Consider the following 16,408-nt stretch of genomic DNA (forward strand, 5'->3'; position numbering starts at 1 on the left):
ACACAGTGCTCTAGGACGTGGGAGAGTTGACAGCCATTTGCCATGGTCAAAGCAGGGCATCTGCTCCTACAGCTTCTTAGATCCCTTTCCTGGGATCTGAGGAATCTATCTACTAAATAAGAGCTCTGCTCCTCCCCATTATCAGGAAAGCTGAAAGTACCCTGGTCTCAGTCTGAGGTTCTCATACTTGAGTGGACATCGACCCCAGAAACAGGGCTTGAAGAAACAAATCAGTGAACTCCACCAGCAGAGTTTCTGACTTGGGGGCAGGCCCTGCAGATTGGCATTTCTGACAAGGTTTCCAGGCTGTGCTTTTGCTGCTACTGGTCCTGAAACACACTGTGAGAAGTACTGTCTAGTGATGTCTATTAGCTAAGATGCAGTGCAAGGAAGGAGCCTGGCAGTAGCAGGGACAGGGAGGATGGACCAGTGCAGTAGTGGTACTGGGGCTGGTTGTGACACACTACATACACACTATATTCAGACAAGACCTCCAGCTCTGTGTGGGTCATATTTTGAGCTTCCAGAGGTAGCAGGAGGGGTTAAACATATTCTGGGCTTACTATAAAGTCAATAAATGAGTCAATTATGCATCAAGGAGCAGAGTTTCTGCAAAAACACCCTAATAGAGCTTACTACAAGTACATCAGTAGTTCAAAGCTGGGACTCTGTTGTGGTGTGTAAATGTGTCCTATAAAGTCCATGTATTCGTCAAATTAATCACTAATGCAAGAATGTCAAGAGATGGGTTCTTAATGTGAAGCTTTTAAGTAATAAGCACTCTACTCTCAGAAATGGATTAATGATTATAAAAGGGACTAAAGATTATGAGTCCAATCTTTTCCTTTTATGTGTATAGGCATGCAGTGTGGGGGGGATGTATGTGTGTGTATGTGTGTGTGTGCGCCCAGAGACATGCATATGAAGATTAGAACAGGATGTTGGTATTGTCTTCTATTGTCTTTGCCTTATTGCCTTAGAATAGGGTCTCTCAGCAAGTCATAAGCTCACTATTTTGGGTAGGCTGGCTGGCCAAAAACTATCTGAACTTTTACACTCCCAGGTCTTTCCTGTCTTCACTCCCCAACACTGAAGTTACAGGCATGTGCAGCCATGAATGACTTAATATGTAGGTTCTGGAGATTTAAACTCAGGACCTGCCGGGTGGTGGTAGCACACACCTTTAGCCCCAGCACTTGGGAGGTAGAGGCAGGAGAATCTCTGTGAATTTGAGGCCAGCTTGGTCTACAAAGCAAGTTCCAGGACAGCCAGAGCTGTTACACAGAGAAATCCTGTCTCAAAAAATCATAAACAAACAAACAAAGTCAGGTCCTCATACTTGCAAAGCAGGCATTCTTATCTACTGAGCCCTCTTGACAGCCTGTTTTGTTTAGTTTGGAACAGCATCTCATGTATTCCAGATTGGCCTAAAACTCGTGTAGCTGAGGATGATCTTGAACTCCTGACCTTCCTGTTTTCACTTCTAGAGTGCTGTGATTATACAACCATGCATCACCATGCCATTTTATGGGCTGCTGAGGATTGAATTCAGCGTCTTGTTCGTAGTAGAAAAATACTCTACCAGCTCACATCCCCAACCTCTTATTCTTTCTGGCCCATGGGATACTTTTCACCATGTTATAAAACAGCTCAAAGGCCCTCACCAGATGTGTTTTCTGTATCTTTCGTCCCCCAGCCTCCAGAACTATGAGGAAAATACACTTCTGTCATTTATAAACTGCTCAGTCTGTGGTATTCTACTATAGCAACAGAATACAGAACAGACAAAGGCAGCTTTCCAAGGGACATTGACAACACCTTTGGACATTTTTGATAGCCACAACTTGAGAGAAATAGGTGCTACTGGCATCTATTGAACAGAGGCCAGGGAGGCTGCTAAATTCTCTGTGTGTTGCAAAAAGGAGCAGTGGGCTGCGTCCCTGCCGGGATCCTGTCCCTCATCCCCACCCCCCACTCCCGGCTAGTTTACATCCAAAATAATTACACAGAAACTGTATTCATTTAAACATTGCCTAGCCCATTAGTTCTAGCCTCTTATTGGCTAACTCTCACATCCTGACTAACCCATTTCTAATAATCTGTGTAGCACCATGAGGTGGTGGCTTACCAGGAAGGATCTTAACCTGCATCCATCTTGGAGAGGAGAGCTATAGCATCTGACTCATTGTCTTCTTCCCAGCATTCTGTTCTGTCTACTCCGCCTATCTAAGCTGCTGTCCTATCAAGGGCCAAGGCAGTTTCTTTATTAACCAATGAAAGTAACACATAGACAGTGACCCTCCTCCATCATCTGTGATGCCCATAGGACAGTCCCCGCAACAGAGAATGATCTGGCCCACATGTAAGTACCACCTTAGTCTGCATTTAAAGTCAGACTTGGAAATGAAATCATGTTTGTCAATTCCAACCCACCAGCTTCCCTTAGGAAGAAACTGATGGTTCACTTGCCTTTGATCTTAGACACTGCTGGGAATTTGACTTTCCAATCATGTCACAAGTATTAATTATAATACCTTTGACTCTCATGTTTAAAAGAGAAAGCATTGTTTCAAAAGAATACAATGCAACCTGGGAAGCAAAGCCTTTCTGTTCTACCCCAGGGTGAGGTCCAAGCGCTCCTCCTCTCATGGGCAGTTCTTTCCTGCTCAGATGAAAATACTTGGAGACTTTGGGAGAAAGGCTAGCCATCAGGAAAATAGGAAGCCTGTCCTCTCCAAGAGGACCTAAGTTGAAAGGCTGACTTTAAACAGCTTAGATAGCTGGGTCCCATCACAGGAAGACCCTCACTGTGAATCTAGAGAACAGATTACTGGGGTGCTTTCTAGGAAGAGAGGAAACTTTGGGGAGACTGAGCAATAGAGACATCAGTGGGTAAGGAGGAAATGTGCTTCATATGGGATGTGTTCAATTCCCCAGGCCCAGAATGCGTGAGCAAAACCCCCACAATGTCGTAAGTCCTTTAAAAGTCTTTATTTACTCCATCTCCACTCGCTATATACCCAGTAAGCTGATGGCACTGTTCTAGGCTGCATCACGGAAAAATCAAATATAGTATCTGTCCTAAAACTAGAGGGATCAATGATCTAACGATGACAATGAGGTACTATATGTCTCTACCATAGACAATTTCTAAGTGGCAAGTCAATGACGATAGTGGACTCAGAGGTGGGGCACATGTCCAGTTACTGAGTGAGGTAACAGGCAAGACTTAGTCTGTATCCCTCTCCTACCTCCCATCATACTTTATTCAGATACCCGGTCCCACCTTGTACAATGTCTGCCAGGCAGTTTTAGTTTCCAAATCTACTTATACATATAGAGCAGTGGTTCTCAACATTCCTAATGCTGTGACCCTTTAATACATTTCTTCATGTTATAGTGACCCCCAACCATAATACTATTTTGTTGTTACTTCATAACTGTAATTTTGCTACTGTTCTGAATCATGATGTAAATATCTGATATGCAAAATATTTGATATATGACCCCTGTGAAAGGGTCATTTGACACAGGTTGAGAAACACTGATCTAGTGCCTTCTGAATCGTTTAGCCTGAACTAATAGTTCAGAAAGATGCTAATGCTAAAGAGGTCTGTCTTTTAGGCCATGTTTCTACCCTGCAGAGATCACAAATCTGCACCAATTGTTATAAGAAAAAGGGAGACACCAGATGTGATAAGCTGAAGGCACCTCGGGGTACTTTGTTATGAATATTTAGATAGTTTTCCTCTTGTTATGAAAATTATGGCAATCTGTTCCCCAGCATGAGTTGCTGATGAATTTCAGTATCATAAAAGCCTTTTGTTTGGGGGTGGGGTGGGGAGAATGTTCCCTGCTTAAATAAATCTGGATCACTCAAAAAAATACCAACTCACATGAGTATTTTTGAGTCATCATAACTCTGGATCCTGATGTGAGCTTGTGGTTTAGCGTGCTGAGGAGACAGCTGGCAGGAAGAAGCAAGCAGCTCTCCTCTGTGCTGCTGGGCATCCTTGGCCATGCTTTCTATTTCAGGCCAGAAGGAAGAAGCAATGAAAGCTGCCTGGATATCAAGCCCAGGGTCATTTCTAAAGGCTGCTCAGCACTCTGTAACCTTCTACCTGAACACAGATGTGACATCAGCATCCAGAAACAGGGAACTGATTCAAAAGTTGGAAGAATTCTAATGCCCTGGGGTTCTACTAAACAGCAATCATGGGAGAGCAATTACCCTAAAATTTTCTCTTGGCAAGGAAGGCCAGATGGAGAATGTGTACAGTAAAATTCAGCTGTGAAAATTCTTGTCCTCAGATCCATGGAAAATGCCCAAGAGTAAACAGCAAATCCCTCAAGGCCCAATGCCCACTGACAGGCGTATTAACATCGATTTCCAATAATAATGCACACTCTCACAGAACTGTCTTCCTTTTGTCTCTCCCATCAGGCTGCTCAGTGCTTTGGAGTGGAAAAACCTTTCACAATGGGTCCAAACACTTTTAGGATTGACTGAGAGGATGAAGATGCTGGGAGAAACCTAAGAGCTTTTCTTTGTCTAGTGTAACACTCTGAAAATACATAAAGCAAACCATGAGAATAAAGACCAGAGAAATCAAAGCAAGTAATTTGTCTGAGGTCATGTTGGTAGCTAATAACAACTGGTCCGCCTAGGATTCTTAAGACAAAACATTTAGTTTCTGTTAAATCCCTGCTTTGTGAATAACCAATTCCATGACCATAATGCTTCCGGAGAGTCAGGTACATGGATGTGGCTTACTGATATTTATAATGACTGAACAAGGCATGGTGGAGGGCCAGCATTCTCCCACACCACCATGCCTAAGGGAGCCAATCATCTGCAACTGTATACATCCCATAGCTCAAGGAGCCAGCCACCTTAGGCCCTGTGAACTGAAGTTCCCAGAAAAAAAGTCACATATATGTTGAAGACTCTACAAGGCTGACCTACTGTTTCAAATTTTGACTGTGAAAAGATAGAACAGTACAGATCTTTGAGAATCAAAATCATCTTGGGCTATCGTCATTTCTCTTAATAACTATGTACCATCTACCTCTGTATCGGGTAAATCTCAAAGGTAAAACCTTTGTAAAATACACTTAGCAGATCACTAGCATCCACGAATCCAAAAGCTAAGAATGTCATCAGAGACCATCTAAAACCCAACCTGCCTACCTGCTGTTTCCATTGAAGTATTGTGTAAAAGCCTTGACTTAGGACTTTCGTTTGCTCTGTGGCTATAAAAGGGCTCAGGCAACTGTTTCTGTATTGGAACATGTCATGTGGAGCAACCTCAATCCATGTTCCTAGGCCATGGCCACTCATATTTGGCTCAGCAGAGAGTATCTATCTCTGTGAGAGCTGTGGTTTTCTGTCAAGGGCTTCAACATTACTCCTAAAATACACTGTCCAACATGGTCACCAAGGGGCACACGTGACTAATGAGCACTCGAAAATGTGGCTGCTACTCTAAACTGAGATACACAATACCTGCAAATGACATAGAACACTGTGAAGGCAAAGCACTGAGGAAAAGCACAACATCTTATTAATAGTTTTATAGAAATTACATATTGAAAAAGTTATATATATATCATTAAAATTAGCTTCCAATTTTAATGTGGTCATCAGAAATTTTTAAATTGTATACACGGTTCATGTGATTGACCTACTGGATAGCATCAATCTAAAATGAAACTAATCTCTTCCCATCTACTTGCCTAATCCTTCCAAAAGACTTGAGTCTCTTGCCTGAAGATACCATAGAAACACTTGAAGACACTCAAGCATAGATGTGGGGCTGGAGAGATAGTTAAGTGGTTAAGAGTGTATACTGCTCTTCCAGAGGACTGGAGTTCAAGTCCTGGCATACCCACATCAGGTGGTTCATGAGTGACTGTTACTCCAATCCCTGGAACTCAAATGCCTCTGAACTCTGCAAGGCACCTGCATTCACATGCATAAATCCCCATGCAGACACATGCATGTACATAATTAGAAATAAAAATATTTTTTAAAAAGACATGTTGAGTGTGTAGTAAGCATAAGTGTGTAGTAGGAGACTTCTTGTTCAAAGTCCAAACAGAGATAGAGAGAAAGAATAGGCGGAGTCAGAGAGACGCCATGTAGCTGCCAAAGGAAACAGAAGCCCCAAAACCTTACCTGTAAACCACGAGCCTCGTGGTAAAATACAAAATAATAGGAATGGGTTAATTTAAGATGTAACAGTTAATTAACAAAAAGCCTGAGCTAAAAGGCCAAATAGTGTTTTAATTAATATAGCTTTTATGTGATTATTTCAGGTCTGGGCAGCCGGGAAATGAACTAACAGCCTCCGCCTAAGTAAGTGAAAGTAAGTAATGATGGCTAAGTGGTTAGGCCTATCTAATGAGGACCCAGCAATCCCTGGTGCACTTTAGTTAGCATTTTCTGAGTCCTTAGGCCACTTAACCTGCACAAATATGGACAAACTCTAGCTTTGCAAGTAGCAGCAATGGATGTGGCAGGAAAGGATCAAACTGCCCACGTGAAAAACAGAAGAATTCTGATTTTAACTTGTCCTTCCAGTATACTCGTGGTTATCTAAGGAGACACATTTGCGTGCTTTTTTTTAAATGGATGGATACACAAAAGCTTTCAGAGGTATACAAAGAATTTTGGTAATTAAGGAAACTCACTCTTTGTCCTGCTGTCCATTTCTGGTTTTGATGGATCTGGAGTTGACGTAGCTGGAGGTAACTTCTTCCCAATTGTCTGAGGAGGAAATAATATGATTTACACATCAGGATGACTCTCTTCATGAGCAAAGGAACAAAATCAAAACCACAATGAGAAACCCCCCAGACTTGGTTCTAAAAACCACAGTCATGCACTGAGACTGCTCTGTGGATTAGCTGTCATATATTAATGGATCTTGTCCTCAGTGACAAACAAAGGTGTAAAGTAGAAAAAAAGGGCTTTTTCTTTGAAGACTCTTGGTGCTTTCTATTATCTTCCTCTCTTGATACTTTTTACAGGTCTCTTATTATTTTGAACAGAAAAAAAAACTGGTACAGTTTCCTTCATTTTATGACAAGTTGATAAAATTTATGGAGGCCTAGTGCAGATGCTCTAAAATAAACTCACAGTGGAAGAATGAGAACAAGTAGGAAAAATGAAGGAAAGGAATACAGAGATGAGAGCTGGAAGAACGGGTGGAAGAATAGGAAGGTGGACAGGCAGGCAGGAGCTACACCGTCCAGAACCATTGGGCCTTCATTAACTCCTTTTTACCATCTAAGAAACCATTTACCTTGTTGGTGTGAGCAAAAGTTTCTTGTCCTTTATAAAGAATATAGCTATCTCCTAAAACAAAAGCAAGGAGGGTCTTCAGCTCCATTCCTACCAGTTGGTTAGTCCTTCAAGACCTAAATGCCGACACCTCAGACACCTTGAGTCTGCTCTGACTCCCTCTTCTACTTCATTTGAAGCTAATTCTATTATTCTTATTTATGAATCAGCCTTAGGAAAGACTGCCCCTGTTTAAAGATGTCCCTGAAGTCACAGGCTACCCAGTAGTTCAGAACCTAAATCAAACACAGAAACAAGCCAACTCAATGGCTCTAGAGGTGAGAGCTGGTCCCACTCTTCTTTCTGCCCTTGCACCCATGTAAACATGATTAATGCCCAATGAAAAGTGTCCGCTGACATGAAAGAAACTATTGTCACACGCAAATAGCCAGGTGAATTGACATTCCCAACAATGAAGCCACCGGGAAAAACAAACTTCTCTGTCCTGTGAACATGGGAAGAGCAATAAACTGTGTCATTAAAAACTGGCACGGTTGGGTTTTTTTTTCTTTTCAAATGAAACTCATTTGCCATTTTTTATTTGAAAAGGTTCTTCATGTTGAGAATGTTGAAACTAACATTAAATATGAATAAATCACAGAAAGAGGAAAAGATAAATCAAATCTTCAGACCTTCATGAATTTTTAAAAACGTTTGTGACAGAAAGCCTTTGCATTTTACACGGTGACATTTTTATTTAGTGCCACAAGGCTTTCTATATTGGACAAAAAAATGAAAACCTCAAATAATAAGCCACTCTTCTACCACTAAGTACTAAAACTAATAGTATTTTATGATATCAAGGAAATATCAAGGAAGTTTTTTGTTTTTTTTTTTAAAAAAAATATGTTTGATGTTCTTCTGCTAGAAGGTCAAATTTGATGAAGAAACAGTTTGGGGATTATACTGAAAAGTCAGAAGGGAACCTGGAAGCTCTGGAAGCATCATTCTCTATCCACACTGCTGGAAGCATGCCTGCCAATCCCCTTGCCTCTCCCTTCGTTTGGCAGAGGCTGGACTAAAGCTTTACTCCCATTAACACATTAGGGAGAGGCAAGCAAAAGCCAGGAAAACTTCAGTTATCACTGAGAGTGAAAAGAGGGAGTCTGGAAATACAGTAACAGCCAGGAGTATGCTGCCCATCTTAGCTTTGTTCGCGCTCCTAGAACAAACTAATAAACAGTCACAAAACAGAGACATCAAATGGATAGCTTGGGCTTTAAAGCAGAAATGCTGCCTTCTGGAGAAAGCCTTGCAGATTTCAGAACCTTATAATCTCTCCTTTGGGAGCCAAAGAAAGTGCTGCCTTCATGCCTGACATCCTGATTTACCAGAATGTCCAAGTCACCAGACACCAAGAAACAATATTGGCTAAATGCACTTACAGAACAAAATGAATGCACACTCTGCCTTTTTTTTTCAATGTTTCAGAAAAATTCCAGTGCACTGACTTCCATGGGTCCCAGCAATAGGGTTCCCAGTGAAATTTGTGTTATGCTCATCTTCTGGGGGATGGTGACCCTTACATCCTTTGCCTTTGTGGACAACAACAGAAATCCGGACGGTAAGCTGTGCTCCTCCCCATTCAGTCGGGTCCCACAGGGGTTCCAGAGATGGAAAGTGCTGTGGCGCTTCTCTCTCTGCTAGAAGCTACACCAGCTAGTTAACTGGCAAAGCCTGAAAACTTGTCAACTGGGCATATTCCCAGGCCTTGGCCCCAGACTTTCTCAATCAGAAACCCTGGGGATGATGCCCAGCAGCCTCTGAGGGAATACACCCTCCGTGGGCACTCTGATACATGCTGGAGTTTGAGAACCACTGACCCTGACGTAGCAGGAATTCTATTAGTGAGAATTAAACGTCCTTTATTGGGTTAAAAACTCGGGTTCCTGTTTCCATACTTAGACACAGTATTAAACATCTTTTAATGCTTCTTCCTCTCTTCTTCCTCTTCCTTTCTCTTTTCTCTTGATTTAAGAACGTAATGCTGCTACGTAAACTACACATGTGCATCTACATCACATATAGCTGAAGCTCAGCTGCAAAGCAGGCCCACACACACATGCACAAATCAAACAGAGGCTCTCATGCACCTGGGAGGTAGCAAAGGTCAGGCTTATTCCTGATTGTGGCGGAGGACTCGGGACCTCCTCTTAAGGCCTCTTTCACAGCATGACAGCTTCTCACCCTCCTGAGTATCATAAGGAAGATGGTTTGTCCAGGACGTGCCTGATGAAGCACCTGGGCGTTGTGCTGCCGTGGCTGGCACAAGGCATAGTTCCTGAGAGATCAGCTGGCAGCCTCAGTTCACTGTGTGACTTCAGAAGGAACAGACTCTCAAGTTCAGCTCTTTAGCTTGGTCCTACATTTCCCTTTGTCTTTTGTGCAAGCACCTAAACAGCCCTAGCCTCCATGGTGATCGGGTGTGCTTGTGCCCTGATCCAGAAGCCCCTACGTGGAACGGCAGTAGATATGTACACAGAGGACCACACAGAGCTGAATACTCCACAAATAGGCCAACGCTTTGGATATGCTTCAAAATGCAGCAATTATCACATTGGTATCACTTTGTGTCTCTCTTGCCTATAGCCTGAACTCCACTTTAAATCTAATTTAGGGGCTAAAGAGATTAGTGATTAAGAGCACCTAACTGCTCTTGCAGATAGATCCAGGTTTGGTTTCTAGCACCTACATCAGGCAGGTCACAAACACCTGTAACTTCAGTTCCAGGGGATCCAATGTCCTCTGGAGTCTGAGGGCTTCTGCATAAACACGGTGCATATAAATTCATGTAAGCATGCAATATATGCATACATAAAAAGAATAAATACATCTTTAAAAATAAAACCAGGGCTGAAGAGATGGCTCAGTGGTTAAGAGCACATCCTCCTCTTGAAGAGGACCCAGGTTCAATTCCCAGCACCCTCTTAGCAGTTTACAACTGTTACTCCAGTTCCGGGGGACCTGACGCCCTCTTCAGGCCTCCATGGACACCGCACGTACATGGTGCACATTTATGCAGATCAAACCCGTATAATGCGAAAAAAATTTTAAAATTAAAATAAAACTCAATCTTAAAAATCAGAAAATCTATTCCTTTGAATATTTAGTAATATTAATCCATCTCCCTTTAGTTCTTGTCAAGAGCACAAAGCAAATTTTGATGAGCACAGGGGCGGGAGGTAGGGCATCTTGTCTACAGTGGGGGTTTCATACACATGTGTTTCTAGCTCCACGGGATTCAGCAATACGGCACCAGAACAGATAAGTAACATATGATTTCAATTAGTAGAGTAAGTAACACTTTCCATTTTATATGCCAAGATAAAGACAATCGCTGGGATCGAGTCCAGGGAAATCCAGTTCCCAAATGATGAATGTATCTGTTCTCTTTGTGACTGTGGAATCCTGCTCAAGTCACGGGTATAAAAGCCCTCCTCTGCTGCTATAATTCAGGTGCAAACTCCCTTGAGTGGAAAAAAGTTTCTAATAACAAGTCAATGCTTAAATCCCACCTCTGAAAGTCCCCTTTCCAAAGACCATTACACACAAGTCTTGCAATCCAAAGGCAGCCAGGATCACTGGGGCAGGGGTAGGGACTCCCTGCACGCTAACGGTTAGCAGCTGTCCTGGAAGGATGGGATTGTCTGAGCAACTCCATGAAGCCATTACTCATGCACTCACACCAAGACAAACCCAAGGGTAAAACACAAGATCAAAGATGGCTCTTTGGTGTTATTTATATAACACTAGCATCTGATAGTACCTTTTCGCTTTCTGTCCATTATGGATTCATTGGGGTTTCTTCAACATGCGACAAGAAAACAGACAGGAGGGCAGGAAGTTGTCAAGCACTAAAGCGACACCTTGGTGGAGCTGGTTCTCCATAGTAGTGTGTTGAGGGGTGCCCAAGAGTGCAGCACAGTCACCCTCCTCATCTCCAGGAGATGGAGAGATACAGGGCACAGGATGGATGGGAGGCAGCACAAAACCGTATTTATATGCAACTGTATCTGCGGTTTTGCAGTCTTCCACCAAAACTCTTATCTTTATTTTCACACAGTCCTTTCATGAACACGTAATGACTCGTGGCATTATGAAAAGTCTTCTTGGCGTTCAGTAGGGAGGGGTAGGAGCCGAGCATGGCAGAGCCAGAAAAGAACCAATACAAAGAGCTGTCCTTACAATGGAGTGCCTTGTCGGCTCCCACTGGAAGGCTCTTCGTTGTATGTGTAACTGCCAATTTGCTTGCATTTGGTGGACCCCACTTCAACGGTATGATACCAACAGAAGATATGCCACAGTAAAACATAGCTTGAAGTTCTAAAACTAAAAGACATGGCCTAGTACATGTAGGTCTTTCTCATCCAGGGTCAGGGTTTGCTTTTGAAACACCTCCTGTATTGCTGACCCTATCTTGGGCTGCCTATGTAGTTCAGTTCGGCATTACAGTGTCGTTTGGATCAGTGGAGAGCTTCCTACTGGCTGCCATGGCCTCTGATAGTGATGTAGTAACCTGTTCGCCTCTCCTCTACTCCACGCTCATGTACCCCACAGTCTGTTTTCTCTTGTTGGGATCTTCCTACGTCGGTGGCTGCATGAATGGTTGGACATTTACTGGTTGTTAAATCTGTCCTTCTGTGGACCAAATCAGATAGATAACTTCTTCTGTGACTTCTCCCCTTTGCTGAAACTGTCCTGCTCAGATGTCTCCATTACCAGAATCATCCCTTCTATTTCTTCTGGCTCCATTATTGTGGTGACAGTGTTTGTCACAGCCATCTCCGAACCTACATCCTCATCACCGTCCTGAAGATGCGCCCCACTGAGGGTCACCGAAAGGCCTTCTCCACCTGCACCTCCCACCTTACTGCGGTCTCTCTCTGCTACGGGACCATTACCTTCATTTAGGTGATGCTCAAGTCCAATTCATCTACTGAACAGAACCAGATGCTGTCTGTATTCTCCACAGTGGTGATTCCTATGCTTAACCCCCTCATCTACAGTCTGAGAACAGGGATGTAAAGGATGCTACACTCAGTATCTATCACATGATGCTTAACTGCTTGATATTAAATGCCATGTCTTTGCACTAACACTTACCGTTATCCACTCTTCTTTTAAACATGACAATGAACTCCTGCCTTGATGGTGCAGTCTATGCTGGCTACTGCATATATGAAAGGCTCAGAGTCCCGGATCATCAGTGAGGTCTGGATTAGCAGCAGGTGCAGACTCATTAGATAACCGTCATAGTTCAAAGGGATGCACAGTGCCATAAATGCATGTACAGACGAGGAAAAATAGTTGTTGGCCAATCTCCATGAGGAAATAAGCAACAAAGATGGCAGCAACGAGGTTTGTGCTAAATTTAGAAAGATGGGTAGGAGTTGGCCTAAGGATGTAGTAGAAAGGGTGCCTTAGTTGAAGAAAAGCAAGTAAGTAAGGCATAAATGAATGCGGGAGCTGGGTGTAGCGGGCACAGTCAAGAGATCAGGGCAGGAGAATCACTTGAGTCCTGAGCAGATGTTCACAGTGTGGTGTGGGTGCAGGCAGAGGCAGCAACTTAGGCCCCCAAGCCAGCAAGGTAAGTTAAAGCCACTGTTACAGTAGCTTATGACTTATCCCCCAAGACATCTGGCCTCCAAGAAAAGTAAGGAAAGGTGTGAGGATCTAATTTGGGATAAGACTGATGAGAAATAAAGAAGAAACAAAAGGCCAACGTAAAGTGACAGTGGGGAAGCTGCCTTTACCCTCCAGCTAAAGCAGTGAAACCGTGCCTGCCTAGTCAAAGTTCCCAGCCTCCACAGGGAGAAATCAGCGACAGTAACCTGGCCGGAATACAACAGAACCATTTCTGATTTTGTTTCACTCTAGAGTCTACATGTATGCATGCCACATACCTAGTGAGTGCCAACAAAGTGCCAAAAGACAACAGTGAGTTCACATGCTAAGGAGTTAGTCACAGGGACAAGTCCCTGGGCTCAGGACCTAATAGAAAGGGTCAAAGAAGAAATGTGCCTCTGTGCTTTGCTACTAGCGTGGAAGCTTAGTGGAAAACAATAGGTTTGTAAGAGCTTTGAACATGTAGCTTCCTGTGAAAACACCCGTCAATCTCCCATTTGAAAACTAAAACATTTTTAAAAAACAGAGTCATATGAGAAGCTCTTGACACATACAAAAACACATCCTTTTCACCTCACAAATTGAAAGTAAATTGTTTAATTAAGTTTGTCTCCTAAAACTTCTCTTCCCAAAAAAGCATTCCCTCCTACTGAGCAGGAAAGGAAAATGAAGCAGCTTCAGTCCGAAGCAGGTCACACTTGGAGCCATGATTGCTTACAATGTTTTCAAGTAGAACCACCATCTTCAAAAACCTTAGAGCACATAGCGGGGCACTAGGCAGCCTTAAAAAGGCAAGTCTGCCACCATAACATAAATGATCCTGGTGGACATTATACTATGTGAATGAAGCCAGTCATAAAAAAGAAATCAAAGCGTGGGCGGGGGGAGCACATAGAAACTCCTCTGCATCTGTGGATTCTGCATCCAAAGTTAAAATGCTTGGGAAAGATACTGCCACCACGTTATATTATCAGACTTTTTTTGTCATTATTTCCTAAACAATACAGTATAACAACTATTATATTTTATATGAGATTAATATCATAGATTTTTATATCCATTGGGGGGTTCTTATACAACCCCCATAAATATCAGAGGATGGTTTTATCATAGAATTCCTTTTCTTCTGTAGTGCTAGGAATAGAACCCAGAGCTTCAGGGTTTCCAGGCAAGTGCTTTAACATCAACTACAACCCCCAGCTATAAATCCATTTATATGAGTTATCTATGCTACTATGTTCAGCCTCCATCTTAAGGGAAATACTCCTACAAAAGATAACTGCTGATTCCATGAAGCCATTCACCAAGACTGGCTAATGCTAAAGTGGTCTGCTCTTACTATTATAAGATCCATTCTTTCATCACTAGCTCCACAAACTTCTAAAGAATAACACTCCTTTTAAATAGTCATATGGGTTCCCCTAACTTACAGGACAGAGGCGATTTATGCAAAGTTATTTAAGGATGGAGGAGATAGCTCAACCCATAAAGCATGTGTTGTGTGAGCAGAAGGTCATGAATTTGATCCAGGTAGAAATGTGCACACTTGTAATCCCAGCATTGAGGAGTCAGAAACTAAAGGATTCTCTAAGGCTCACTGGCCAGCCAGTCTAGCCTATTGGTAAGCTCTGGTCCCACTGAAATTCTGTCTCAAAAAGCAAGGTGAACATTGATCCTAAAAACAATACAGGAACTAGACCCCTGGCCTCCAGACACATATGCAAACACATGCACACATGCAAAATATTTAAGAAGGCTTTATGCTGTTATTTTTAGATATTATTTTTATTATTTAATTAATTAATTTATTATTTAGGTATTCTTTTTAACATGAGTTCAGGTCCATGGATTGAAAATACAAGTTTCTTGGAGGTCGGGTGTATATCCGATATGTCTTCTGTACACATAGCAATAAACTAAGAAAGGCAACTCCAATATATTTCAAGAATAGAAATCCCAGTGGAGCAAGCTGGAAACATGCCTGCAATCCTAGCATTTGGGAGGTGGATGGAGGAGGACCATGAATTTGAGGCTAGCCCGGGATATACAAGGAGTTAAAAGAAAAGGTAGGGTGGGGAGAAGGATCATCAGTTAAGAGTGTGTGTTGCTCTCATGGAGGACGCCGGTTGAATTCCAGCGCTCACGTCTGGCAACACAGAACCACTACAGCTTCAAGGGTATCCAATGCCTCTGGCTTTCATGGGAACGAGAACTTTCGTGTACATACATGCACATATGCACTGGTACACACACACACACACACACACACACACACACACACACACACGCTAACATAATAAAATAAGTCTTTTTTTTAATAAAAGGGACTGGAGATGGTTCAGCAGTAAAGAACACTGGGTGTTCTTCCAAAGGACCCAGGCTTGATTCCCAGCACCCACATGGTGGCTCACAACATCTGTAACTCCAGTCCCAGAGGATTCAATGTCTTCTGGTCTCTGCAGGCATCAGACCACACATGGTACATATGCATACATGCAGAAAAATACCTATACACACAATTAAATACAATTAATTGAATTTAATTAAATGAAAAATTTCATTTATTTCATTTTATTAAATGAAAAATAAAAGAAACATCAAAAACAGACAAGAAAAGAATAGAGATTCTCCAAAGAGAGGTCAAATTAACTTAAACTCAGGGCAGTCCTGTCATGTATGTGCAGGGCATATGCAGCAACAGGGGCAAATCAAACCCATATTCTGTGCATCCCATGAAAATGTCTTAGGCGACAGGACAGAAACACCCTCCCATGTCAGAGGAGAATGTATTGCCCTTGATCTTGGGTTTCTGACTTTTATGTCTGTCTAGGATGAGAAGACATGAAGGGGAGGGCTGTCCTCGGCACCTTCAAATCCTTCCAAATACTTTATGGACTGAATAAGCTAAATAATTCTGGAAAACAATGATTCGCCACCCATCAGAAAATAGCCTTATGGGAGTCCTAGGGACATTACAAAAAAACAAATCAATCCTTTCTTTTGGCATCTAGTGAAGTTTGTACTCAGTGGCAATGGTCTCCAAAAGCTGCGTTGTGTCACTAGCTGTGTGATCTTGGGTAAATGACCATACTTCTCTGTATGTCGGTTTCCACTTTTGAAATGAAGATCATAATTTAAAAAAAAAAAACTCATGGACTTTCTAGAAGGATACAATGGCAGGTATGTAAAGTGTTTGTTATGGATTTTACTGAATCAAAATTTCAATCTGGCTCTAGTGACTGCTCAATATTTAAAATGCTGTCCACACAAGTTCAAGGCCTTATGTTCAGACCCCAGGAGCCCACATTAAATGCCCAGTAAGCTGAAAGCCTATCTTTAATACCAGTCACAAAAAAAAAGTACAGATGGGATCCCAAGAACAAGCCTTATATCAAGACTAGCCATATCAGTGAGCTCTGGGTTTGATTGAGAGACCAT

At 42.4% G+C, this 16,408-nt stretch overlaps 1 protein-coding gene and 1 pseudogene across 14 annotated transcripts in view; one reads left to right on the forward strand and one right to left on the reverse strand.

Annotated features, from left to right (window-relative positions):
* Sh3kbp1 (SH3 domain containing kinase binding protein 1) overlaps positions 1-16,408 on the reverse strand; it is a 337,525-nt gene that overhangs the window by 102,223 nt on the left and 218,894 nt on the right. For all 14 annotated transcript variants that reach the window (XM_085684713.2, XM_085684711.2, XM_085684710.2 and 11 more), the window contains one exon: positions 6,694-6,769. In XM_085684713.2, coding sequence (XP_085540839.1) covers positions 6,694-6,769 — 76 coding nt within the window. The remainder of the gene's footprint in view (positions 1-6,693; positions 6,770-16,408) is intronic.
* Positions 11,488-14,584, forward strand: LOC146889054 (olfactory receptor 5P53-like; annotated as a pseudogene).

Source organism: Myodes glareolus, chromosome X (assembly GCF_982192425.1).
Source record: "Myodes glareolus chromosome X, mMyoGla1.1, whole genome shotgun sequence".
Lineage (NCBI taxonomy): Eukaryota > Metazoa > Chordata > Mammalia > Rodentia > Cricetidae > Myodes > Myodes glareolus.